Source organism: Pseudonaja textilis, chromosome 10, assembly GCF_049901715.1.
Source record: "Pseudonaja textilis isolate UNSWEBS1 chromosome 10, rPseTex1.2, whole genome shotgun sequence".
NCBI lineage: Eukaryota > Metazoa > Chordata > Lepidosauria > Squamata > Elapidae > Pseudonaja > Pseudonaja textilis.
The window spans coordinates 9,170,379-9,195,611 of record NC_141999.1 but is presented as its reverse complement, the minus strand read 5'-3'; the positions used below and the strand labels follow the sequence as shown (position 1 = coordinate 9,195,611).

Genomic DNA, 25,233 nt, shown 5'->3' with positions numbered 1-25,233 from the left:
CTTTAGTCACCTCCTTCTAATTAATACATTTGCATCAAAAGAGCTTACGTAAGTTGCAATGATCCTTCAGATTCTAATATATTAGATGACTGCTTCAAGACCACCCTGTAAAATTGAGTGATACAGGGGTTTTAAAATGACCAGACATTATTCACCTACTACTAATGCAAAATCCTGCTTAAGGTTAAATAATACTATCTTGAATCACTATAAGCAGTTAGGCATCACTTGTGATTTCCTCACTTTTCCTGATGGTAAAAATACAAAGAGTTCAAAGGGACTTTTTTTTCTGAGAGTTGGGCCAAGAAGAGATTAAAAGATGAGCAGCAGAACTAGAGCTGCTCATCTTTTCATCTCTAATTTTAACTCTGAGATACAAAAATTCAATGACCGCTAGGGGCAACAAAGAGAACAGCAATAGAAAACTGTATGTGCTGCCATCTGGTGGTCATCTGCATTTCGGCTGCTCAAATCTAGCGAGGAAGATGGGATAACCGTCTCTAACTCTAGGCTGCATCAACAAAAAGAGAAAAGGTGGAAAATTGATTCTACCCTGAATTCAATCTGGATCACAAAGAATCTGTAGTGATTGATGATTATAGAGATAAAATAGAACCCAACACTTCCTTTATCTGTTTTTCCGTTTATTTCAGCCATAAAAAGTATTTACTGTCAGACATGTAGTATTACAGAAATAATTGAATAAAGGTGGTATTTAGCAGAAAGACATTGGGAAGAGAAAGGCAGGCACAGAGAACAATTTGCACAACTGGTCTAACCTTATTTCTCAAGTTTCTGTACCTGAACGGTCACCTTCCTCCTGCACAGCGTAATGCAAGTTATCTTGATGTACCTCTTCCTTCCTTCCTTCCTCAGAAATAATTAAGCTACATGATTTGATGCCAGGGAGAAAAAGAAAATCAGGCAATAAACAAGAAATTCAACCAGAAGCTCACTGGGAAATGTTGACTTGTATTCTCTATAAGACTGATTCACATATTGCATAAGACATAATGCAGCTGGTTTCTTTTTGGCTTAGCTTCATCAATAAACCAGGTTACTATGGCTTGTAGAACAAACCATGGCTAAACATCTTGGCACAGCATGTGTGACCTGATCCTATAAATGATAAATACATACACAAATGGAAAACAGTTAAAGTGATGGGAAAGTGAAGATGGGAGGGCTATCTACTTGCTTGGCTAACCAGAATATTCTGAAAACAGACAATGAAGAACAAGCTTCAGCAGAAGACACTCCTTGCTCCGGAAATATCTCCTGTACGACATAAGCATAGTAGGTGGAAAACTACAGATTAGGAAGATGTGCCCCAAAGATAATGAACCCATTCTTCACTGTATCCTTGCAAGCATTTCAATTTTTAAATTTTTTCCTAATTGCAGTGGGCAGAAAAGAACTATTACAACTCCCAATTTTTTTTTTTTTGTCTTACACCAATTCACAAGAATACCTTGACATTCAATACACACAACTATGGCACCTATAAGAAAAAAACAAACAAACCCAGAAACCACAAAAACAAACCTGCTTGAATATTTGATTCTATCACCTCAAAAACAGTTTGAGATTCTCCTACTGATAACAATGTACATTGTACATTACATGTATAATTTGTCACTAGATTATTTAGAACATCGAGTGAATCAGATCCATGGTATACATCAGCACACAAAAATATGCATGAGAGACTCACATACAAAACCCTGTGGTAGCCCATATATAAATGGCAGCAGCCAAGTTCCTTCGGCCTTACAAACACCAAGAGGACGGTAACACAGATTACCAGAAATGGCACTCTTCTAGGATTGGCAGCCTAGTGGATTTGCTACATCTTGGAAGTTGACCTTAAAGTGCTCTTCAAAATGTCTTCTTGATGCGAGATGACCGCAAGAGGAGTCCGTTGCTGCTATGCAGGATGCAGCAATGCAAATGGGAGTAATCATCCACTGCCAGGATTAAATAGCTTCGAATCAGTAGTGCACCCCACCTCCTACTTCTAGCATACATTCAAGAGTTTTTGCTTCACTTATTAAGGCAGATGGTGGGTCCGGGCGCCGAGTTTGCACTATCTTCTGCTTGGGATTTTTCACTTCATCTTCCTCTTCGGTTTCACTTTCACACACATGGACCACGACGCTTGGAGTGGATTCGGTTCCAGCATGAAGTTCGTACTTTTCCCCTAGAGAGGATAACAGGCATGGTAAGCAACCCTTCATACCAGCGCTCCTCAACCCTGACCACTTTAAGATGTGTGGATTTCAAGTCCCAGAATTCTCTAGCCAGCTTGCTGTACACTTGCCATAGTGACCGTAACTTCCCAAACTGCCTCTAATTCAATGTCCAAGAAAGGCAGAGTCCTCCAGAACTATAAACCCGGCGAAGTCTGCTGCCAGCCCAGTTAGGGCACTGAGCAGCAAAGGTCTGTTATACAGCGGGAAGGCTGGCAGAGGGGCAACAATGCCCTTTGAATTCTTATGTCCTATTTCACAAATGAGAGTGGTGCCACAGTCAAAACCAGGATGAGCACATCCTTCCAAGCTCTTTAATTATCATACTTATTGTATACAGACTGATAATTTCTGGGGGCCTCCAGATATATTAGACATCAATGCCCCATGTTTGTGCTGAAAGCCAATACAATTCAAGGGCACCATGTTGGAGAACAATAATATAGTATCTGATGTACAGATACAAATTTTATAGAACTTTACCAGAACGGTTGTCATATAATTGAACACAAAGCCCCCAATATAATATTTTGAACCAAGGTGCCATATTTGACTATTTTCTATGGTTTATCGTGAAAAACTGCTTTTAACTTCAAGAGCTCTGAAACTGGAAGAGGCCAAGGTCCTACCTAGACCAGAAAATTATGCTACAGATTGGCCAATTCATGGAGCTCACAAACATGACATGAAGATTAATTGGTTTCTTTTATTATGACTTAAAGGATATCTCAAGTCCTTTAATGGTTAATTAAATATCCATCAAAGTTCATACTCATTAATAGCCCGAGTCTACTACAAACATGCCCATTTCCCTTCTAAAACTATCTAAAATGTGTCATCATCATCTTTGACAGCGGTGAATTCCTCAGTACTAGGCCTTGTATGGAGATAAATGCATCAGTACAGAATATGGGAGAAAATAAAACATTCCTACCAGGCCCCAATTTTGAAACAGCGCAAAGCAAGTCATAGTTTATCATAGGAGTAGCATCTTCACTCTGCTTCCAGCCTACAGGTGGGGATGCAGGAGGTGAGATCAGGAACTGTTTGGTAGGTTGGGGGGGCAAAAGGTAAGATTTGTCTCCCACTTCACTCGGCACCTGAACCTGAAAGAACAAATGTTGTCAGAACACTAAGGCACATAATACTGTATATCAGGTTGTTGTTTTTTACAAAGTCTCTCTAGTCCTGCTTTCTCCTTTAATATTTCCACTAAAAATGCTGGGAGTTATTGTATAATATATCACATCTAGAGGACACAGGATTGGGAAAGCTATAAAGATTATTTAAGGTTGTATTTCACTGACTGTACAAGGCACTGGATTCCAAGTGCATAGTTAATTTCCTTCTAGCTATTTGAGTTAAACAGTTACCAGGGTAGTTAGTAAATAACACATTGCTTGAACCAAATTAAGTACCATCCATTAAGTATCCACTTATTCAGTGTTCCAACAAGAAAGGTCATTCCTATTTTATTTTACAGCTGCACAAGCTACTGAAGACTCCCTGCAGAATCAGTGGCTAAGCTAAGATTTTAACTCCAGCCATGGATGAAGTAGAATTTTTTGTGACCTTCCAATATTTTTAACAGCCTATATAGCTATGTAGATAGCCTACAGTTTACGGGAAATGTTGCTGAATTCTGAGCAGATGAAAATGAATTTTAAAAAGGTAGGAAAATTCTGTGTCGGGTTCCATACATTGCAGAGTTTCTTGCCTATTTGTAGGACTACCAGAGTGGAAATAAAGAAGAGAGACATTCTGAGTAACTCATGCAGGGCACAGAAACAATAATAATGATCATCTTTTCTTAATGACTCCATAATCCCTTGCAGGCTGGAGTCTGGGCAACTGAATAGAGCCGAGTGTTTACTGGCCGAATGCCCTTCCTGTCACCAATGCAGAGTTTTGTTCAGCAGATATATTCTCATTCAGGGCACAGAAATAATATCCTGTAAAAAAATAATCTTTTTTAAAAATGAAGCGTTCTTTGCCCAGCCCAGAACACTATTTGTGCTTTGTGTGTGTTTTTGTAGTATCGAGCTCAAGCAATCCTGGTTTTCTGATCATTAAGATAGGGCACACCGGAGCACATCTGCAAGAAATGGGAAGGTCCACATGCAGGTGACTTCCCGGCAGGCAGGATTTTCTCTATCCATTTTGTTTGTCAGCTGTCCTGACGGGCTATTTGTGAAGGATGCATTTAACTTCTCCAAGCCTATTTTTGTGGTGAAAGGACTACAGGTACCCTATGAAAGGTGTGTCTCTTGTCTCAGGAGCAGCATAAGGGTGGGCAGGGTTTGCCAGTAAGGATTTCAAACAAGCTTTTAAAAGGCAACTAACTAGCATAAAAATGTTGTACTAGTAAACAATATGGAGCAGAATTGAGGAGGCTCCCTGGGAACTATTTCTGTTTTTAATAGAAAGCGGGGGATTCAAATAAGAAACACATATACCTGGGCAAAATATAGCTTCAGTTTTTTCCCGTTGAAATCTGCCTCGTGGAGTTCTATCCGTGCTCTGGCTGCTGCTTCTGGATTGCTAAAGTTTATCCTTACTCTTCGGAAGCTTTTAAATAACTGGAATGTAACATGAGCGTCGTAGATTGTGAAAAGTGCTTCAAATCTTTCCTAAGGATAGGAAAAAGAAACACATAATGAAGGTACCACAAAGCTTACTTCAAAAAACAAACTTCTCTAGAATGTTGCTTAGTTAGTTTTTCTTTTTTCCCCCTTGATACTTTTATTGCAATATCTACAGAAAAATATAGGCTCGCATAATTACAGGTTTTCTTGTTTTTAAATAACCTGTGTTTAAAAGAGCATATAATGCTACTCTCATACTGCCATCTAATGGTTGCTATTATCAGTATTATTGCTTCTAGAGTAAAATACTGTATATACAGTAATTGAATAATGTCATCAAGTCAAAATTGACTCCTAGCAACCACAAAGACAGACCTTCTCCGGGGTGATCAGTCTCGGCCTGACCCTTCAGGCCTACCAATGATGCACCCATTATAATCTGCAACTAGCATGATTTTCAAATATATTAGCATCAGTCAGATTTTCATTGAACAACCGTTATAGCAATCCACACTTTCAAAGCCTTTTAGTTCACTATGGATTTAACATGGTTACAGATGAATTGTGCCTATAGAGAAATTTTCTCTGAGAATGCTTTACAGTGTTGTCACAATCATAGGAATCCCATGAAACAAAACACTTGAGTCGAGATATTATGGATTTTAAATGTAACCCAGTGATATTAGCACAATGGGCATTTGAACCCAAGTTTCAGATTTGCAAAACTAAGAGCTATTTGGACCAGGCTGAATCTGTAACATGAAAAATGCCCTTTATGTTTGCTTCAAGGCAAGTAGTTGGCTGTTCTCACAGATGACTGGTTTGTACAAGGCATTAAGCTCATTTAATTTTCATACCTGTACATATTACACGAAGCCCATGATTTTCAAACCATGTGCCAAGGTCTCTCAGGGTACCACAGTTAACTCACAGGAGCAATGGAAAATAACACAGTAACAGACTTCTAATGCACAAACTTCTAGGAGCATCATGAAAAAATTATGAAGACACTTAAGGGCAGCACAAACCAAGAAAGCTTGAGGACTTCCGCATTAAAAATGATAAATCTCAGCATACAACAGCCGAGTTCGCATAACTTGCCCATGGTTGCAACCTTGCCTTACCAAGATTTGTGAAACCTTTCAATGACTGTCAGTATAAAAATTGCTTCTTATCATCACAGTTTCTCTCTTCCAATATTCCAAATTTAGAACTGATGATCCTTCACAGGCAGATAAGAATCACAGTGTAAGCAGAATTCAGTAAGAATTCCTCTGCGTTTATTATTTCTCTAAGTCAGAAAAAAAAGGGCCTTCATCCTATTATCTTCCAGATACAGTACCATATGCTGCTTCATCCAGATAATGAGTATTACTGTTGTTTTTCCCACAAACAGCCACATTGCCTGCATTTTAGACTGATCTCTGGGTAGTCAGGGCAATCAGAATTGTAGTGCATTTCCAACGTTGGCCTGCTAAGCTAAGCATTTCTATAACTCCATATTGACCATGAGAAAAAATAAACCTAATACGGTATGTGCATAAAGGCAACACCTTTCTTAAGTCAAGGAAGATTTACTGAAGAATTAAGAAAGCTCTCCATGTCCAAATATAGCTGTATACCTTACTTGCAAATGGAAAGTTTTACTAAATGCAGATTATTTTATTTCCAAAAATGAGGGATTAACTATTCTTTTCTTGTCCTCTCAAACAATAAATTCATCAGTGACCTTAGTACTGGCTTCCTCTCTCAGCCTGCACTATCTTACAGGGTTGCTATGAGAAGGGGAAAGAGACTCCTATGTGCTTTCTTTAACTTTCAGCAAATGAATGAATCAGAGATGCTTTGCTGTAGTGGCTAAGAGGCTGGCCTAGAACCCAAAAGTCAGTGAGTTCTAGTCCCATTTTAGGCATGAAAACCAGCCGGATGGCTTTGGACCAGTTACTCTTTCTCAGCCCAATCTACCTCACAGGGTTGTTGTGCTGGGGAAAATAGGAGGAGGAAGGAGTATTGCTATGTCTGCTGCCTTTAGTTGTAAGATGGAATTTAAAAAAAACATGGGGGGGGGGAATCTTGTGATCTAACTCTAAATCCCACTACAGACATAGCTAAAAAAACAAACAAACCCCTACATCAATCATATCGTCTGGGATATCCTAGTTTCCCATTCAGGTACTAACCAGGTTTCAGCCTGCTTAGCTTTTGGTTCCCTTGAAAAATCAAGCACAGCTTAGTGTTGCTACCTGCTACCATCAAATACGGTCAATATTTGCATAGCTACCACTTTTTATTTACTAACATGCTGGAGAGGTATCCCTAAAATAATGGCATTTGCTGTCATTATACATATATGAAATTACAGGCAATCCCCAAAATCTTGTTAATTCTCTGCCTAATGCTTCCTATATGCAGTGTAAAAACTTTGTTGAACAGAACAGTGGCAGAAATCACCAGAACCCAGGCTGGTGAGATCTACCAAGTCAACTGCCCGTCCTCTGCATAAGCAAAGTATACTGGCCTGCCTAATGTTGGTGTTCGTTTTCATTACTATGTAATTTTGAGAGCTAGGAAAGTAGAGGAGTGTGGCTGCCAGTAGTGGATAATCCTGAGCAAGATTCACACCTCACATGTCGTCTGCCGGGACACTCTGTAAAAATGGGGCATCATATCCCCCCCTCAGGGTGACTACAGGGTCTCATGTCAAACTGAAGATCACATCGTGACCAGCTACAAACTGGGGGCATATCCCAGTATCTGATTTTTTTTAAAAAAAAAACTAAAAATGTCGTGCTTCAATGACATAGATCATTGAACATAGATCTTTTTAAACATAGATCTTTTTAACACTTATATTTTATTATGTTTTCTCTAATCTAGGTGAAATATATAGATTGCTAGTCCATGTATCATATGCTAAATAAATAAACTAGTCTGCCTTGTTAATCATGCAGCATAATCTACATTTAGAATTCCCCAGTCAGCAAAAGTGGAATGCTGGGAGTTGAAGTCCACACATCTTGAAGTTGCTGAGGATGAGAAACACTGGCCTAAATTCTTAACATTTCCACTTCATGAATCTCCAGTATTGAGCACGTGTGCCTGACTCATTTTTACGAGAGGTTTAGTTTTTCACACATAGGGCTAAATATGAGGCTTCTAGGAAAAAAAGGGGGGGGGAGGGATAAAGGGGGGTGTCTGGCATAATCATTCTTCCATTAGTGCCAAGAGATGGAAATGGCTGCATTGATGCCCTTGTAGGTGACTATTGGAGCATGACTGGTGACTGAACAAAATGTTTAACCCCATACTTACATCACAAATGCAGGTCAAGAGGACATATCTATAATTCTCTCTGCCTACAAAGCTTCACGAGAAAGAGGACCGACCCTATTTTGATTACAGAAATGATGCAGTTGAGAAAACAATGGATTTGTAATCTTTATAGGTGATCAACTCCTATAACTCCTTTTACGGCCGGTACAATATTACCCATTACTGAACAGAAATACTGGACTATCCCACCTCTGCAGCAAAGACGCTTTGTAAAGCCAAGGTCTGCTTCAAACACGTCTCACCGCAGACCCCACCCCACTGACAGAACCAATACAAGTCAGCCTGTTACATTTCACGATTTCCCAGTCAACCAGCCGCAGCCTGGAATGTTATTATATCAGCTATTACATAATTCCCCTCTTCCATCCGAAAGCTGTTAAGCCAACTGCTTTAAAAAGTACGCATGTATCTGATTTATGGCCACACGTTATCAGTCTTTTTCCCAAAACGCTAGACAAACGCTCAGGCTTTCTCCTGCTTTCTCCCTCATCTATTTTGGAGGTCAGCAAGCTAAATAGCCACCTATTATTACATGTGTCCTTGGCAGAATCACTGAGGCAAAGAAATTCTCATTTATGGATGCCCAGGGCGATGTGCAGCCAAAAATAAATGCCACCTTTTTTCTCCACACACCCTCTTCCCTTTTGGCCCTAGTGCAAAAAGGACTCTCCCCTCTCTACTATCAAGGTCAGGGGAGTGGGCCTATGAATTAAAAGAAGTGAGAGACCCTTGCAAAAAAAAAAAAAAGAAGAAGTTGTTCTGTAGCACTGCAGCATTGCATGTCTGTAGGTATGCTTGCGCAAGATGACCTGGTGCACCACTTCATTAAGCCACCCTGTTTTTTGGAACACCGGAGGGAGTATCCTGCAGAGGTAGCCAAGTGAATAAATCAGGATTGTGGGGACAACGATCAGGCCAGGCCCTCACTGAGAGGAGACAGAATGGATTGCAAGGAACCAGATCAGCATAATCAGAGCAGGTTATTTTTGTAATGAAACATTCCCAGGATTGGTTATTGCCTCTTTGCTCAATGCAATGAACAATAAAAAAAATAATTGTATGAGGGTCAAAAGAGAAATGTGCTACACAGGATACAAATCAAAATAAATATTCTTATGATGGGGGACATCATTCCAGATATGTATAAATAATATTGTAGTAAGGTAGAAACCTTCAACATGGGTTTTAAAAAACCCAGTTAGCAGAAAGCACCAGTCAGACAAGAGATTCTTTTATGTATCTTTTCCTCAAACTTAGAAATTAAGCAGATCAGAGGCCACTGATCCCAGAATAATTTGACAGGATGTAAGCAAGGCTGATTTCAGATAGTGGAAGATCAAATCAGATCAAATTCTATTTCTGTCACTGACTATGTACAAAAAGCAAAAAGATGAATACATGCAACAAGCAGACAACAATATATCACATAAGGAAACATCAAATACTACCATCAATGACCAGCATTTGAGAAGTGCAATACTGTATGTGTTCAAGAGAAACCTGGCATCTCTCAAAGATATTTCATAATATTGAACAGATATATAGTAATTATCATAGAATGCATTCAATGGGGATATTTTGTTACCGAAGGAAATGCTGGATTTCACTTCAACTGATCATGACAGAATAGTTTTAGTAGCTGGCTCCCTTCCCACCCCCAGACAGTGATTATTGCACAGTCCAGCTTCGATAGGTGTGGGGGGCTTTGGGCCAGCCCCTCTCTCTGATCCCAAACCACCTCACAAGGTTATCGTGGAGAAAACAGGAGGTGGAAGCATTAAGCACACCGGCCTGAGTTGAACAAATAAAGGCAGAATACAGGTAGTCCTCTACTTACAACAGTTCATTTAGTGACCATTCAAAATTACAACGGCACTGAGAAATGTGACTTGCGACCGTTTTTCACATGGCCGTTGCAGAATCCCCATGGTCTCCTGATCAAAATTCAGGTGCTTGGCAACTAAATCGTATTTATGACAGTTCCGGTGCCCCAGGGTCATGTGATCAACGTTTGAGATCTTCTTATAAACAAAAGTCAACGAGGGAAGCCAGATTCACTTACCAATCGTGTTACTAATCTAACAACTGCAGTGGTTTACTTAACAACGGTGGCAAGAAAAGATGTAAAATGGGTTAAAATTCACTTAACAAATGCTTCACTTACCAACTTTGGACTCAGTTGTGGTCCATAAGTTGAGGACTAATTTTGTGTGTGCGTGTGTGTGCATTTTATATATATAATATTACACACATACACATTACACACACACACACACACACACACATCCATCCATCCGTCCGTCCAGATTTTTCTTCAGCTCAGTCTTAGAGGCTCCGAGCATACCCCACCCCGCTGGGCAGCCTCCGGATGGAAAAAGGTGCTCTGAAAACACATAGCATGTCTTCACCTCAGAGTCCTTCTCTAATAATGTATCCCTTCTGCTGCCTCTGGGTAAAACCTACCCCATATCAAGCCACTCCTTTTATTCTTTCACTCTGGATCTATTTTCTACACACACACACCAGTTCAATCATGTACAATTCTTGAAGAGTGCCTGGACAAGTCTCCGTAGTTTCCTTGACAACATTTTTCAGGGGTGGTTTTCCATTGTCTGCTTCCTAGGGCTAAGGGAAAGTGACCGGCTCAAGGTCACCCAGCTGATCTTGTGTCTAAGGCAAGACTAGTACTCCCGGCCTCCCGGTTTCTAGCCTGATATTTTTATGTCAAACTGGCACAGTCCATTTCTTTCCAGAGGAAAATATCTAATTGAACTATGCTATTCTGTTCCCAATACTGTATTTAATGTAGTACATTACATTCCAAAAGTGGCCAGATTCCGTTCCCACACCGTAGTCTAGCCCTCCTATAAATGGCTAAGAAATAAGCTGCATTTTATTCAATGAACCCACTCTTAAGTCAACATGCACATTCTGAGAAAGGAACCTCAGCAATCAGCTCCACAGTCCAGTATTTATCTGTCTATTTTGATGTAAAACAAGCCCCAAATGGCAATAATGATTTAGTGAAGTTATAGCATGCTCAAACAATCATCTCTGGCCCAGCAGACTGGCTCAGGAATTCTGGGAGTTGTAGTCTGCAAGTCTTAAAAAGGCCACGATTCCCCACCCCTGATTTAAAGTCCTTGGATCTATGAAATCTAAATGATTTGTCAGCCTGTGTTGAAAAACAATACAACATTTTATTCATTTATTAAATTTACATGCCACCCCTTTTATGGGTAGCATATAAATAATTAAAATCCATGTTTAAGAAACATTGACCTAGTGAACTCCACTATATAGTGAGGATTCAACCAGGTCTTCCTGGATCCAGTCCAACTTTCCAATTATTGAATATGATTATTCCCCATTCAGCTAACTCCTATCCTAAGCAATAGCATTTAAAACAATCTACATCGCAATGAAGTTTAAAAAACTTTAAATAAGACGTTGGAAGAGTTTATTCCGCTTTCTAAATTTCTTTAATGAATATAAATGAGCACACAGAGCTCCCATAAAACTGTATTGCACACAACACTTGAAACAAGGAAAACATGTTTTGTCACCAAAGTATTATAGACAATTAAGTCCCAGTTTCTTCAGAAACAAATTCAGCCTCAACTAGAGCTGTCATGGAAACATGCCTGCCTACGCATGATTAACCTTGGTTTATGACTGTCAGGACAATGAAAAGTAATAACAGCGCTCCATTTGGCGTTCCAATCTCTCTGTTTCAACAAAAACTTAACTAATTTAGAGAAAGGTATATGGAGATAGAAAAAAACCTGCATCTCGATATTTAAATTTTGAGATTGATGATATGCCTTGGTTCTATGAAAGAGGGATATTTGTTAACAAACAATACGTGTCTTTGAATAACTGAATTCTAAATGAAGTTTTGATACCAAGCATGGCCTCAAGGTAGCTTTTATTCAATATCTGAATCAGGCTATTTATTTATTTAATTTATATTGCCGTCTATTCGCCCATGGCGACTCGAGGCGGCTTACACAATGTAAAACCATATTTAAAACAAAAAATAAAAATAAAAAAAGTTAATCTATCTGGATTCTAAGACATACAAGAAGTTCCTGCAAGAGAGGCCCGCTTACCGTATCCATCCTGTACATAGGAAAATAGCTTGGGGCACTGGGTCATGTTTGTGTGTGTCATAGGTAAAGGTAAGATTGTGCAAATGTCTTAACCTGGGAGGCAGGATTGTCACAAGAGCGACGGCAGAGGGAAGCACGGGAGGGAACGGGAGGGGCGGATGGGGGACGGGACACGGGGCCACAGCTTGAAAGCGGTTGATTGTCCATCCGCTGTCCTACTGTATCCTCACTGGCTCTGGGTTCCAGGTGCTGATCCTGAAGGCCAGGTTGGCATGTAACAAAGCTGCCTTCATTCATGATATGGATGAAGATGCTGATCTGGCTTGTTTAACAGTTGCTTGGTTTGGCCTTGGGGGAGACCCCCCTCCCAGAACCCAGCCAGGTTTTGCACCAGTTGAGACCCCAAGAAGGGGAGGTGAGTGGTTTTTGTAATCTGAGAGCAGGTGGCAGGTGTGCCCAGGAAGGTATTTGCACAACTTCCACTAGTGTACAAGTTGTGGCCTTTCCTGGGCTAGGAAGCCCTTCAGACAGTCACTCAAGTCCTAGTGTAATGGTGTGTTGTAATGATTTTGGGAGACAGCAGGAAGAGCCACAGCCTGGGGAGTGCTCTAATAAAAAGCAGGTAAGCTGGCAAAAGTAATGGCAGCAATGGCAAAGGTCTCAGAAGGGACCCACCCTAGGTTCTTGCAAAGGTGACAAGGGAGAAATGTACTTTCAGACTTGCAAGATTCTGTTGATATAACATTACAATAAAATATACTTTATTGTAATGTTCATCTGGGCATGTTCCCTGTAGGGACTAACTCACAAAGCTAACACTTCATCATTTCACATCTCAACTTCTGCATGCAATTCAAGGTGCTGGCTATGACTTATAAAGCCCAACAAGTTATTGCAGGGACCACTTACTCTATGCTCAGCCCAGCTAGTTCAATCTGACAAATTTAGCTTGTTCCATGTTCCTTCAATTTACAATGATGTCATCAATAGGGACCTAAGAAGTGTGCCCTTTTTGTCATGGCATCTGCCCTCTCAAATGAAATCTCACTTGACATCTGCCTACTGACATTCCAAAAAGTCTTAAAGACCTGGCAATTCTCCAAGACCTTGGGTTATGAGGTTGAAGCCCCTGCTGGATTGAGTGGGATTACCAGTTCTGCCGTTAGTTTTTGTGGTTTGTTGTTTTATTTTCATATAATTATTGTATTCTGTTTTTATGTTATTGTTTTATTGTATGGGACCTGGTGGAATCAGGTGATTTAATTGAACAAATTAAACTACTAAGGAAATGTCTAATGAGTGCCCCAATTTTAAAAAAATCACAATTAGGAGCTTCCCAATTTGCTTGGAACTGAAAACAATTAGTTAGGTTCTCATCATGCTAAGCCATGGTTTCCTTCACCATGATCAACTGCATAACTGGTTGGTTCACTTATAACTTTCGTGGGAATGCAAAAATGTTTTTTTTTTTAAAAATGGGAATGGCTAGCTTCCTACTACCATAATCACCCTTAAAAAAAAATAACAAAAAGGCCAAAAATCTTCAATCCTTCCCTTTCTGGGTGATGTTATCATAAGCCTTCAGCTGAGAAGAAAGCAAGTTGCAACTTCTGATCTGGAAAAAATTGCCTATACCTGCCCTTAAATTTCACAGCTGTAACAGCTGGCTTCATCTACTCTACCATGACAGCACCAAACCACACAATGGCTACACGTTTGTGAATCTTTTGTGAACAGCTGGCTTCATCTACTCTACCATGACAGCACCAAACCACACAATGGCTACACGTTTGTGAATCTTTTGTAAAATGAACTGTTTTTGTTTACAGACAGACAACTGAGTAGGCTCTGCACTAGGTGGCAGTGATTTCAAAGAGGAATAGTTTTTTATTATCTCTAAAATATCAATAATGGAACCTGGATTTTTGCTTATAAACTCCACGATAAACTGAAAGGTTACAACACTTGTTTAAAATATATCTGAGGAATCATGCAGTAATCCACTTCTAAGTAGAATTACAACTCAACAGTGGATCCCACAGCAATCTTCTAGACTTATATAATTCACCCATTTGTACAATAAAATAATTACCCAGTACCATGGTAAAAGAAGCATATATTATTTGAATAAAGTACCATATTTGCTTTTCAATAAATTCCACATTAATTTTAATAAACTGGAAGGTTTAGGTTTGTCAAAGCCACTGGTTGTTCTTAAAACGCTTTACCTTTTCCTCTTGAACTTCGAATACTGCTTCATGAACACTGCAAGCAAAGAGTGAGGTAGGAAGATCACTTAAATCCATCATCTCTTCCAAGTCGTCTTCGTTTTCTCCAAAAATCATTTCTTCCTCTTCTTCCAGGTCACTGCTGTAAAGGTCTGATTGACTATCACTCCAGGCCTTCATTGTATCATTAATCACTGTCCATTCAAAGCTTCTTTCTGCCTCTGTATCCTGCGCTTGTAGGAAGAGTCTTTCAAATGAGCCAAGAGAGATTTTGAAGAGAGAGAGAGAGAGAGACAGAGAGAGAGAGAGAGAGAGAGAGAGAGAGAACAAAAACAGTAAGGGAGATATTTTTCTATCATTTCTTATTTTGGCTGTTTTTAATGGTTTAGTCATTATGAGCAGAAACAAGGTCTGACCTTAGAGCAGTAGCCCCGGCTCATTTTACGATTCGTTGACTTCTAGCGTAAGAAGGAGTCATTGCTTAGTCAGATATGAATAATAAGCTTGATGCAATACTCAGTCTTTCATTGTGAGACTCCCATGCACTGGGCTGCCTCCGAAGACTTAAACACAATTCCTGTTCCCAAAAAATCAATTCTGGAAACAGACAAGCCACCTCTGAAAGTGCACGTTCTGAAAGAGTAAATGGAACCTTCCAGGGAACACATGAAGGTTCCAGGAACAGACTGTACAATTTGATGTCAGGGCACCCAAGAAAGAGTAGATCACCCCCTTTTCCATGGTGAGGAGGAGGAGGAGAACTCAAAGCAAAGCTCTTCTGAGTTTCCAACTTTCCTTCAGGAAGAAACGACAATTAAGACAGCACGAATGAACCAGAGGGGAAAAAAATAATAGGGATCTTTTTCTCCCCTAAGCTTTTGCTTTGCTGGCAGGAATTTGACAAAGATACCATAGATCCTCCCCAACATCACATGAGTCAGTCAATTAAATCCGACCAATTTATTTAGAATTTATTTTTGTTTTGTTTCCAAAATAATATTAGGGATGAGCAACTAAAATTTCCAGGAAATGATACATGCTCATTTACAAGAAACTGATACTGGACAAAGGTCTCCTCTCTTTCTTTCCCAAGATCATTACCACCAGCCAGCCTCTGGAAAGGATCTAGAAGCTTCTGACTTCTTTCTTTTCTTTTCAAAGTATTGCTTCTTATTTATTTATATTATTTGGATGATGTTTTTGGAGGTTATCTTGAAAAACTGCATCTAAAAAATTATAATAAATCCAGATGGGGTTGGCAGAAGATCCTGATGACACCTAATAGGTCCTGAATTCAGAAGCAAACAGGCTTTAATACAATTTTCTCAACCTTAGCAACTTTAAGATGTGTAGATCTCAATTCCCACAATTCCTCAGCCAATGTAGAAGATGACGTCCACGTGTCTTAAAAGTTGTCAATGTTGAGAAACATTGCTCTAACATGTTGACTTTCTATATGGAGTCAGCCTTTATCCTCTCTTAAACCTGACATGCAATCTGCTGGAATCCAGAAACCCTAAGACATTCCGGTCATTCTTTACTATGAGACAAAAGCAAATAGAATCATGGCTTGAAAATGTATAATCTTCAAATATAACAAGCTACCAAATACTTCTTTAGTAGGACCCAGTATCTGATATTTAAACATTATATTCCTTCGCAATCTGAATGCTTCCAGCTTAATGAAAGGTGCCTAATGGATACCAGTTAAATAGCTTTCCAAAACAGCATGATTTTCCACATAACCCATTTCTCTAAAAATATCATATGCAAATATATTTTCTATTTACTACCGTACTCAGATGCTCAATAATGCACATTTGTCAGAAATTAGCCAGTTGCATGAACTTTTTATTTTAAAGCCCCTCATATATGACATTTCAGACATTGTGCATAAAAATTAATCACAAGCGCTGTTTTACACTATGAGCATGATTTATCCTGACGGTTTTTGGCTTTGTGGAGCCTGGGTGGGTGTGGCCTGTGTGTTGATGCATCCGACTTGCGGGCCGCCAGTTTGACAGGCCTGCTTTAAAGACATATTTAAAAATAGCCTCAAAGTAGAAATACATCATTAAAACCAATAACATTATACAACATTTTAAGAGAAAAGAAACAAGTTAAAATCGCTACAGATAGAACACCTAGGTAGGATAATAAAACTTTAGAAATAAACAAAAGATGAAAATGTGTAAGTCCAAGAAAGGTCCTGCTTGTTAAACAGGACATTCACATCAGGCTTAGTAAGACACTAATTGTAACTAAGCAAGGAAGGCATTCAGCAATCATAGTCTCTGTATTGAGGCACTTCATTTCTGCGCAATGTCTCAAGTGTCATATTTGAGGGGCTTTTAATAAATACAAGGCATCTTTGCTAATTTCCAATATTCAATCCATTATGCAATCATAAACAAGAACCATTTATTAAATTTATATGCGGCCCAACTCCCAGTGACTTTGTGCAATTTATGACTTGTTAAATATATTTAAAAACAAGGAGACAAAAAAAGATGGCAGAAATGATGAAACTGGATAGGAACAAAGAAAAAAAAGAGGTCTTCAAACACCCTCATTAAAAAAGCGAGCTAATTCTTCAGGGCCGCTGAAACACTAGTAGAATGGAGGCTCTTTGAATGTGGGGAGGGGCCCTCACTCCAGAGAGATGGCATAAGGCAGAAAGCAAACATTTTGAGTTTTAAAACATCAGAGCAATTCCTGAAATTGGCTTGGATCAAATTCAAGGTGCACTTTGCTCAGAACAGACATAATATGTTTCCAACAGGCTGTTTCTTTTAGCAAACTAACCAAACATGCTACCCATGCTTCCAAATCTGGGCTAGCCTCTAACAGGTTCATTGGAGGAAAGCACAGCATAATCTGATTTGCAGTTTATCGAGGTCTGGAGCATGATTGATACCTGGTAAACCAGGTCAGTCTGAGGATGGGGGGCTCCTGGACACAAAGGCCACCTGTGCTTCTATTGACAACAAAGGATCTGGAGGAATTGCCAAATGATGACCTTGGGTGTTGCCTATCTTCCAAAATTAGCAAAGCAGATGGGTGGAAAAAGAAAAAAATTATACGAAGAAAGATATACAGCAATGTTAAAAGTGAAGTTAAAAATCTTCAGAGAACACAAAGGCATTCTGTATTTCTGAAGAAAGAATGACAATTAACTTGCAGCTATGATCACATTGTGAATTTGATGACTCACAATTCCCAAACATTTCAACTTATAATACCGCAGCATTAACATTTTCAGAGTGTTCAGTAGCCAAAGGAGAAACATTCTATAGTCAAAATAATTACTGCAAATTAGGCTATTTCTCTTTACGCAGAGATCACTGAGAAGCCTAGTTGTTAACTGAGTGTTTAGTGTGAATTTCTATATTCTAACTCCCTAAAAGTGCATTACATTTTCTCTGAATGGGAAGGACATTTAAAAAAAGAACATAGAGAACTGAATTAATTTGATAAACAGATTAAGGCCTTGATTAAAGAGCTGTATTTCAACAACCTCTCTTAAAAAAAGGGGGATCACAAAGTGACTTTTCTAGCATAAAGATCTTTAACAGAAATAAAATGTTGATTTACCAAGAAATCTACAATGCAAACAAAACAGTGAATTAGTAGATGAAAAGGAATCTTCAGTTTCAGTCCAGAATGCTGGATTCTTGCTTTGAGGAATTACGGAATTGTGATGACATAAGCCAGCTCCAATAGCCTGTTTCAGTTTTTGCATTTGCAAAGAGATTAACATATACCAACAACTGCAAGGGAACTAGAAAGCTTAACAGAATTTAAATATACACATGACTGGTCTATTTTAATAACTTAATAAAATGACTAATATATTTGATTAGAAGATTGGGATTTTATAAATGTATAGGTTGTTTGTGTTGAGTAAGTACCTCAATGGAAAAACGAAGCTAACATTTTTTCCTACTAGAATTATCAAAGTCAGGTATAAAACAGATGGCATTTGCCAGCTGAAACCAAGTGTTTTTATGATAGTATGTCCTATGCATCCTAACTTTTTCATATAAAAAGCTTACTTTCCCCCAGTATCCTTTTTAAGCAAACATACAACAGTAGCACTGTTACCATTAATGCAGTACTACCGATCATCATGGATTCCAAAGAAAATCACGTTACTTATCCTCTGAGATTTTGTTTTTTAGTATTATGCAACAGAAGAAACAAGAAACTAATAAAAAATCTGCCAGAATCAATCTGCTATGCTAGGAAAAGTTGATGAAAGTAACAGAAGACATTTATGTTTTAGCAAAGCAAATCTTGTCAAACATTCTATTCGAGTTTATCGGTTTCAACCCCTAGGTGGTAGCATCTAGCTGAAGTTTCTTATTGTCTAAAATTTAAGCAGTGGTGGGCCTGGTAGCATTTGGATGATAGACCAACAGAAGATTTCAGAGTTCAAGGTTAGATGAGAAGTTGAAAAAAAAATCACCTCAGAAAAATAGAACCAAGCTCAACTAGAAGAATTCTAAATTAGAAAGGCACATGCAGCGGAATCAATTGCCTAGCACACTCCTATACGACTGAGGGTGTATCTCAATTTGTGGGTGAACATTGACTCCAAGCACCCTTTATTCTGTGGCAAACTCTGACTCTGTAATAACATGTACATGATTGTGACTACTACTGTAATCCAACAGAATTATCCAATATTCATGAGTCTGACAGACCAGATTTATAAAGTGATGAAACTGAACAATGTAAAAGCTAATTTCTATATAAATAGAAGTTTATCAAAGCCTTAATCTCAGGGACACATGACTGTACACAGTTTGATATTAAAGGTAAGCATTTACCTTCTCAATCCTCAAAACTTGAGGATTAAAGCATTTTAAAAATTACCATCTGTATGACGTACTTCTTGGGCTGTCAGCCCTCCACACTCATGAATAAAGGAAATTATACATCCTGACTAAGGCAGGACAAGCACTTATTTTTTTCCTAACAGAAGGACAGTTTATTTTCCCTAGCACACTGTTTCCTCCTTCACCAAGGCTGCTTCGAAAGAGAACGCTAAAGTGTTATTCTGTCAGATGCCCACTACACAGTGGATAAGTCTCACTCTTCCCACATGGCAGGAAAGAAAAACAATTCAACTACTTTATGTTAAAAATGTTTTAAGGTTAGTGGAATAATCTGAATGCTTCCCTCCAGAAAGTAGTGGCTTCATATGGCTCATTCACATTGTGTGAAATCAGTTTCCTGTTTTAATTAAATCAGGCCAATCAATAGATGGGGTAAAATGTGAAGATTTAAGTCCAACCATTATTGTATAAAGAAGAAAGCTATAAAAAATAAATTGGCCATAAACCTGTGTCCATGTGGCAGAGGAAGCAACAAAAACAAAGGAAAAGCTCCTTAAAATGATAAACAGCCCCTCACCCCTAAAAAGACTAGCTGTGCTTGAAAGCACAAGGACGTAGAACTGGAGACAGCAAATATAATAAAGAAGAACATAGGGATCAATGTAGTCCTCATTTAGCAACTTTTCGCAAATAGGGATATCTTTCATATGGGGAAAAAGGGAACCTCACATTTTCCACCTTCACAGGTCTGCAAAGGAAAAGAAAAGCCGAAGTAAAGGATCAGAAACACAGGGCGGTTTTCACTTAACGACCGCTTCACTTAAAAACCGAGTAACCCATCCCAAAGGCGGTGGCTAAATAAGGATTACTCGTGGAGCCGGATCCAACAACGCTTTGCTTTAGGAGCGGAGAGCATGGGAAATTAAGAAATGCCAAGCAGAAGAAGAAGAAACAGGCATTTTTTAAAAAAAAGAATGAGAAAGTGGAGCAAACCCCCCCCCCATCCATCCCCAAATACTGAAAGGGCAAGGGGAGGGGGAGAGAGAGAGAGAGATGAACAAGAGACCCTAAGAGGAGGAGGAGGAGGAGGAAGAGGAGAGGTTTCCTAACTAGGGAGCAATCGGCCTCCTGGCAATATTGGAGAGGGGGTTGGTGACCACACAGTCAGCAAAAGGGCAGCTCCGTGTCGTCCCCCCCACATAGCTTTTAATGGAAGAAATAAATGGTGGGGTTGAAAAGGTATCTTTTCCTCGGGTTAGCTGACTATGCATTTCCAAAGAGCTAAGCTGGAAACGGAAGAAAAGGGGAATACAGAGTCTAAGGTTTGGGGCAGGATTCAGATCGGTCACCCCAGGAGCCCCCTCTCCATCCCCGGGCCTCCCGGAAGCAGCACCTGCAGGGAAGAAAAGCCTGGTGAGGTATACGACTCCTGCCCACGGAGGCTCCCCTGCACGGGGACTGCTGCGCAAGGATGGCCCGACTGGAAGGCGGCGGGAGTTATCCGCCGAGGAAGCTCCTAAGACCCCCGCTGGGCTAGCCGGGCTCTCTTCAGCTCCGGCCCACCTCGCGGGGTTGTTGTGGGGACGACGACGACGGAGGAGGAGACAAACCCCCCCCCCACCGCCCCGAAACCTGCAGCGGGGAGGCGGGAGAGGGAGGCAACCGGTCCTCGGGGAGGGAAGCCGGCCGGCGGAGGCCCCCCCGCCCACCAGCCAAGGGGGAAAGGAGAAGAGCGGGAGGCCGGGAGGCGCCACGGGCTCCCAGGAGCGGCGGGGGTCGCGAAGGGCAAAGCCGGCGGGGGTCACCGGGCTGCGTCCCCACCTCTCCTCCCTCGCTCACCTTCGGGAAGCGGCGACGGCGACGGCCACCGTCTCCCGGCCAAGTCGAGCCAGGCGCGGGGCAGCGCGAGCGCCTCAAGAACCGCCTCAGCTCTCCGCCTCTGCGGCCGCCCGGCCGACTCGTCCGCCTTCCCTCCCTCCCTCCTTCCCTTCCTGCGGGGCTGACGGAGGACTCGGCGAGCGCAGCGCGCGCGCCCCCGAGCCCGGCCGCGCGCCCCCGCGTACGCCTCCCTCATCCCCCATAGCAACCGCCGACGCCCCTCTCCCTCTTCCGGTCGCGAGCCGGCTGGGGGGGGGGTTATATCTAACCCGGAAGTGAATCTCTCGACCGCGGAAGACCGGCGGCGGAATGAACCTCATTGTTCAAGTGGAAGAATGGCGTTTCGGGCTGTCAAAAACCCACACGACCTCTAGATGGCAGCCAAGAGCCGGGCAGCTCCAATTTAAACAGCCAACCTCAAGCCGTAATGTGGCTAATGTGTCGCCGTTCATCAGTGTTTCTCAATTTTGGCAGTCCCAAAGCTAGATAAAGAGAAATGATTGACGAATCAAAAATATATTGTATTTAAAGCTGAATACCGTGTGTGTGTGTGTGTGTGTGTGTGTGTGTGTGCGTGTGTGTGTTTTCTCTTAAGTTTTTGTGGGTACTTACATGTATGGTATTCAGCTTTGTTCAGGTATTTTCCCACGTCATTATAGTTGTGCTTTTAAAGTTATAGCAACATTTCGGCAGAATCTCATCTGCCATCATCAGGCTTCTGTATCAATACAGAACGAACACAATACAGAAGCCTGATGATAGCAGATGAGATTCTGCCGAAATGTTGCTATAACTTTAAAAGCACAACTATAATGACGTGGGAAAATACCCGAACAAAGCTGAATACCATACATGTAAGTACCGGCGAAAACTTAAGAAAACACACACACACACACATTTGTTTTCATAGATTTTCACGGGTACAGGTATGTAGGTCTAGGTGTGTTTGGGTCTTTTCCCGTGTAAGATTAAGAGTATCTTGGCGACGTTTCGGCAAGGTCCCACTCGCCATCCTCAGGCTGGTGCTTTCGGCTTCGTGCCAGTGCAAGAGAGAGACGGCAGCTCCGATCAACACTGCTTGCACTGGCATGAAGCCGAAAGCACGAGCCTGAGGATGGCGAGTGGGACCTCATCGAAATGTCGCCAAGATACTCTTAATCTTACACAGGAAAAGACCCAACACACCTAGACCTCTCTCTCTCTCTCTATCTATATATCCATATATCTATATATATATCTATATCTATCTATCTCTATCCCTATCTATCTATCTATCTATCTATCTATCTATCTAATTTTCCTGGATATGAAGTTAATAAATAAATGAAGCTACATTAGTCTGTATACAGAAAATAATACGTCCAGTTCCTAAGGAGGATAAACTTAACCCACAACCTTTTAATTGGATTACCAGATGTATTGTAGCAATCTCAATGCTGCTTTTCATGACTGTCAGCTGTAAATGTGATTTGGTCCAACGGATTCCTATTCACAACGGCTGAGCTTTCAATTTTCTAGCTCAGCATGCTGTTTGAAACCAGTCTTTGTTCTACAAATCATAGACTATGGCTAAATTCACCTGCAGGCTATTCTTTTTCTGAGGGGCCGTTTGGTTAATTTGTACAATTTCTTAGTTAGGATTGCATAATTGACTTGTTCCACTTTTTAATGTAGAAAGATATTGGTTTACAGGTGCCTTTTACAGTTTCTTCTCCAATTCCTGTATTTTTCCATTCATATCCAGCTTGTTGCCTCCCTCAACAAATCAAGCCCATAATCAGACAGTTGGCTTCCGCTGCCTTTTTTTTCCTGACTGGTAATTCAATACCCAAATATAAATGTTCTCAAAGTTAATTTCTATTTGCTTCCACGGAATAAAATCCATAGAATGTTAATTATGTTGGCAAGATTTCACTGGCAGATTCGACTCAACAGCTCAACTGCATTAAAAATATTAGCTATAAGCCTTCAAATCTGCATACTTTAGTGTTGAACAAGACGGACCTGACAAAACTTCTATTTTAAAAAATCTCCCTTAACAACTGCTTAGCTCAAGCATCTGTCAGTGCCACCATCAGTTTCATTAACATGTCAGCTGCATCTTACATTTTGCATTCATTCAGAGGATGAAGGCTTAGCATGTTTCCAAACCAGTATTTGCTGTGATGATTAGAAATGCAAGACAACCGGTGCATTCAATAAATCTTGATTTAATAAACTGTATTCAGGGTTGCTATCTAAATTAGGTAACAACCACTTTTGGAGTAGTAGGAGGCAGAACGGGAATGCCCCATGTATTTACCCATTGCATAGAGAACTACCCCGCCTCTTGTACATTTTCGGTAGGAGTGGCCAGTGTGCATCCCCTTCGTTCCCCTGAAAATGCCAGGTACCCTTAGCAGGGCTGGGCAGCTGCCCCTCTATCTTTATGTAGGGTGTTGATTGCCACCTATAGGCAAAAAGAGACCTGACCCACCCTTTGTGGGAAATGGATGAAGACACTTCCTCCTTATAGGCTGTGATAGATGTTCCACCTGGACTTAGGTAATTGGTTCATGCAAGCTGCCTGGTTAAGATCTTTGGTGTTATATCTTTTGGATATGAATTACAATGAGCCATATGCAGTCAAGATTGGTAAATGTTCAAAGTCGCTTCTATCTCAAGGTTTTAGTGTGTCAAATATGGAATACAACACTCCTATGTTGATCTGCTTCCACTAAGCAGCAGGGGTGTCAAACTGGTGGCCTGCAGGCTGGATGCGTCGCCCGCAGGCCACTCCCACCCCAGCTCCGCGAAGGGGGAAATAATTGTGATACATCACATGATGGCAATGTGATGCCACGAGTTTGACACCTGCGCACTAAAGTGTCACTGGGCTTCAGCAAAAATCTCCCCTTGTGCTTGCTTTCATTACAGGTAGTCCTTCAGTTACAACTCTGTGTTTAGTGACTGTTCAAAGTTACAACGGCACTGAAAAAAAGTGACTTACAACGAATCCTTGCATTTATGTCCTGTGCAGCACACCCCACGCTCACATAATAAAATGTTGGGTGCTTGGCTACCAGCATGCATTGTTGCGGTTCGCCGGCAGCCTGTGAGGATGGCAGGAATTGGACAGTGGGGAATAACATGGGCCAGTCCAGGAGTCTGGGAAGGACTTGGACGAGGGTCCTGTGTCCGATGCAGAGATGGCGCTAGGGCCATCTGGGAGTTATGTGCTGACTCCGGAGCCTCTGGAGTCTGGCAGCAGCAAGGCCAAGGACCCAGAGGAGCCTGTTCCCAGTGCGCGTGTGCACAGAGCTGCTAGAAAGAGGAACAAAGGGGCAACTTGTGAGTAAGGCCGGGAGGCGATTGCCCCTCCCCTAAGGTATAAAGGACAGGCAAAGGTAGAGAAACCTTTGCAGGAAGCAAAGTCATTCACTCTGTTTGGATTAATCCTTGAAGCTCTATGTGGACTTTGTACTTTGGTTGTTTTTTTACAGTTAATTTGGCACTTTAGTTGTTGGCAGCAATTCAAAGGAGAGGAAGGTGGGCGCTTATCTCGAGGGACTGTTTGGATTCATTACGGGCTGGGAATGAACATAATTCCCAGCGTTAAAATAAAACATGAGTTATTTTGACTATGTGTTATGGTCTCAGGAAGCCTTCGTCAGAACATGCATTTACAATGGTTTCAGGGTCTTATGATCACCTTTTCTGATCTTCCCAGCCAGCTTCCGACAAGCAGTCAATGGGGAAAGCTGGATTCATTTAATGACCACATGATTCACTTAATAGCAATGGCAAAAAGTTGTAAAATCTGGTATAACTTCCTTAACAGCCACCTTGATTAGCAACGGAAATTCTGGATCCAATTGTGGTTTCAAGTTGAGGCCTAGTTACTTCATTAAATGCCTATATCCTGCCTTTCCACCCATACATGGTCTTCAAGGTGGCTCCTTATTCAATTTATTTCCCCACCCACCTGACGGAAGGCTTCCTTTGAACAAAAGTTGCCATTCTCCATC

The 25,233-nt window shown here is 40.9% G+C and overlaps 1 protein-coding gene across 1 annotated transcript; it reads right to left on the bottom strand.

Annotated features, from left to right (window-relative positions):
- Nucleotides 1-627: 627 nt before the first annotated feature.
- RCAN3 (regulator of calcineurin 3) lies at nt 628-21,416 on the bottom strand. Its single transcript, XM_026702610.2, has 5 exons — nt 21,188-21,416; nt 14,508-14,754; nt 4,706-4,879; nt 3,184-3,355; nt 628-2,200 (listed from the first exon to the last, which is right to left on the bottom strand). The coding sequence occupies exons 2-5, from the start codon at nt 14,685-14,687 to the stop codon at nt 1,992-1,994; spliced, it is 735 nt and encodes a 244-aa protein (XP_026558395.1). The 5' UTR covers nt 14,688-14,754; nt 21,188-21,416; the 3' UTR covers nt 628-1,991.
- Between the last annotated feature and the right edge of the window lie 3,817 nt (nt 21,417-25,233).

Coding starts and splice junctions, on each gene's coding strand:
- RCAN3 (XM_026702610.2), bottom strand. CDS start 14,687: ATGAAGGCCTGGAGTGATAGTCAATCAGACCTTTACAGCAGTGACCTG. Junction 3,356..4,705: donor TGAAGCTATATTTTGCCCAG/GTATATGTGTTT, acceptor TTGTTCTTTCAG/GTTCAGGTGCCGAGTGAAGT. Junction 2,201..3,183: donor TGTTTCAAAATTGGGGCCTG/GTAGGAATGTTT, acceptor TATCCTCTCTAG/GGGAAAAGTACGAACTTCAT.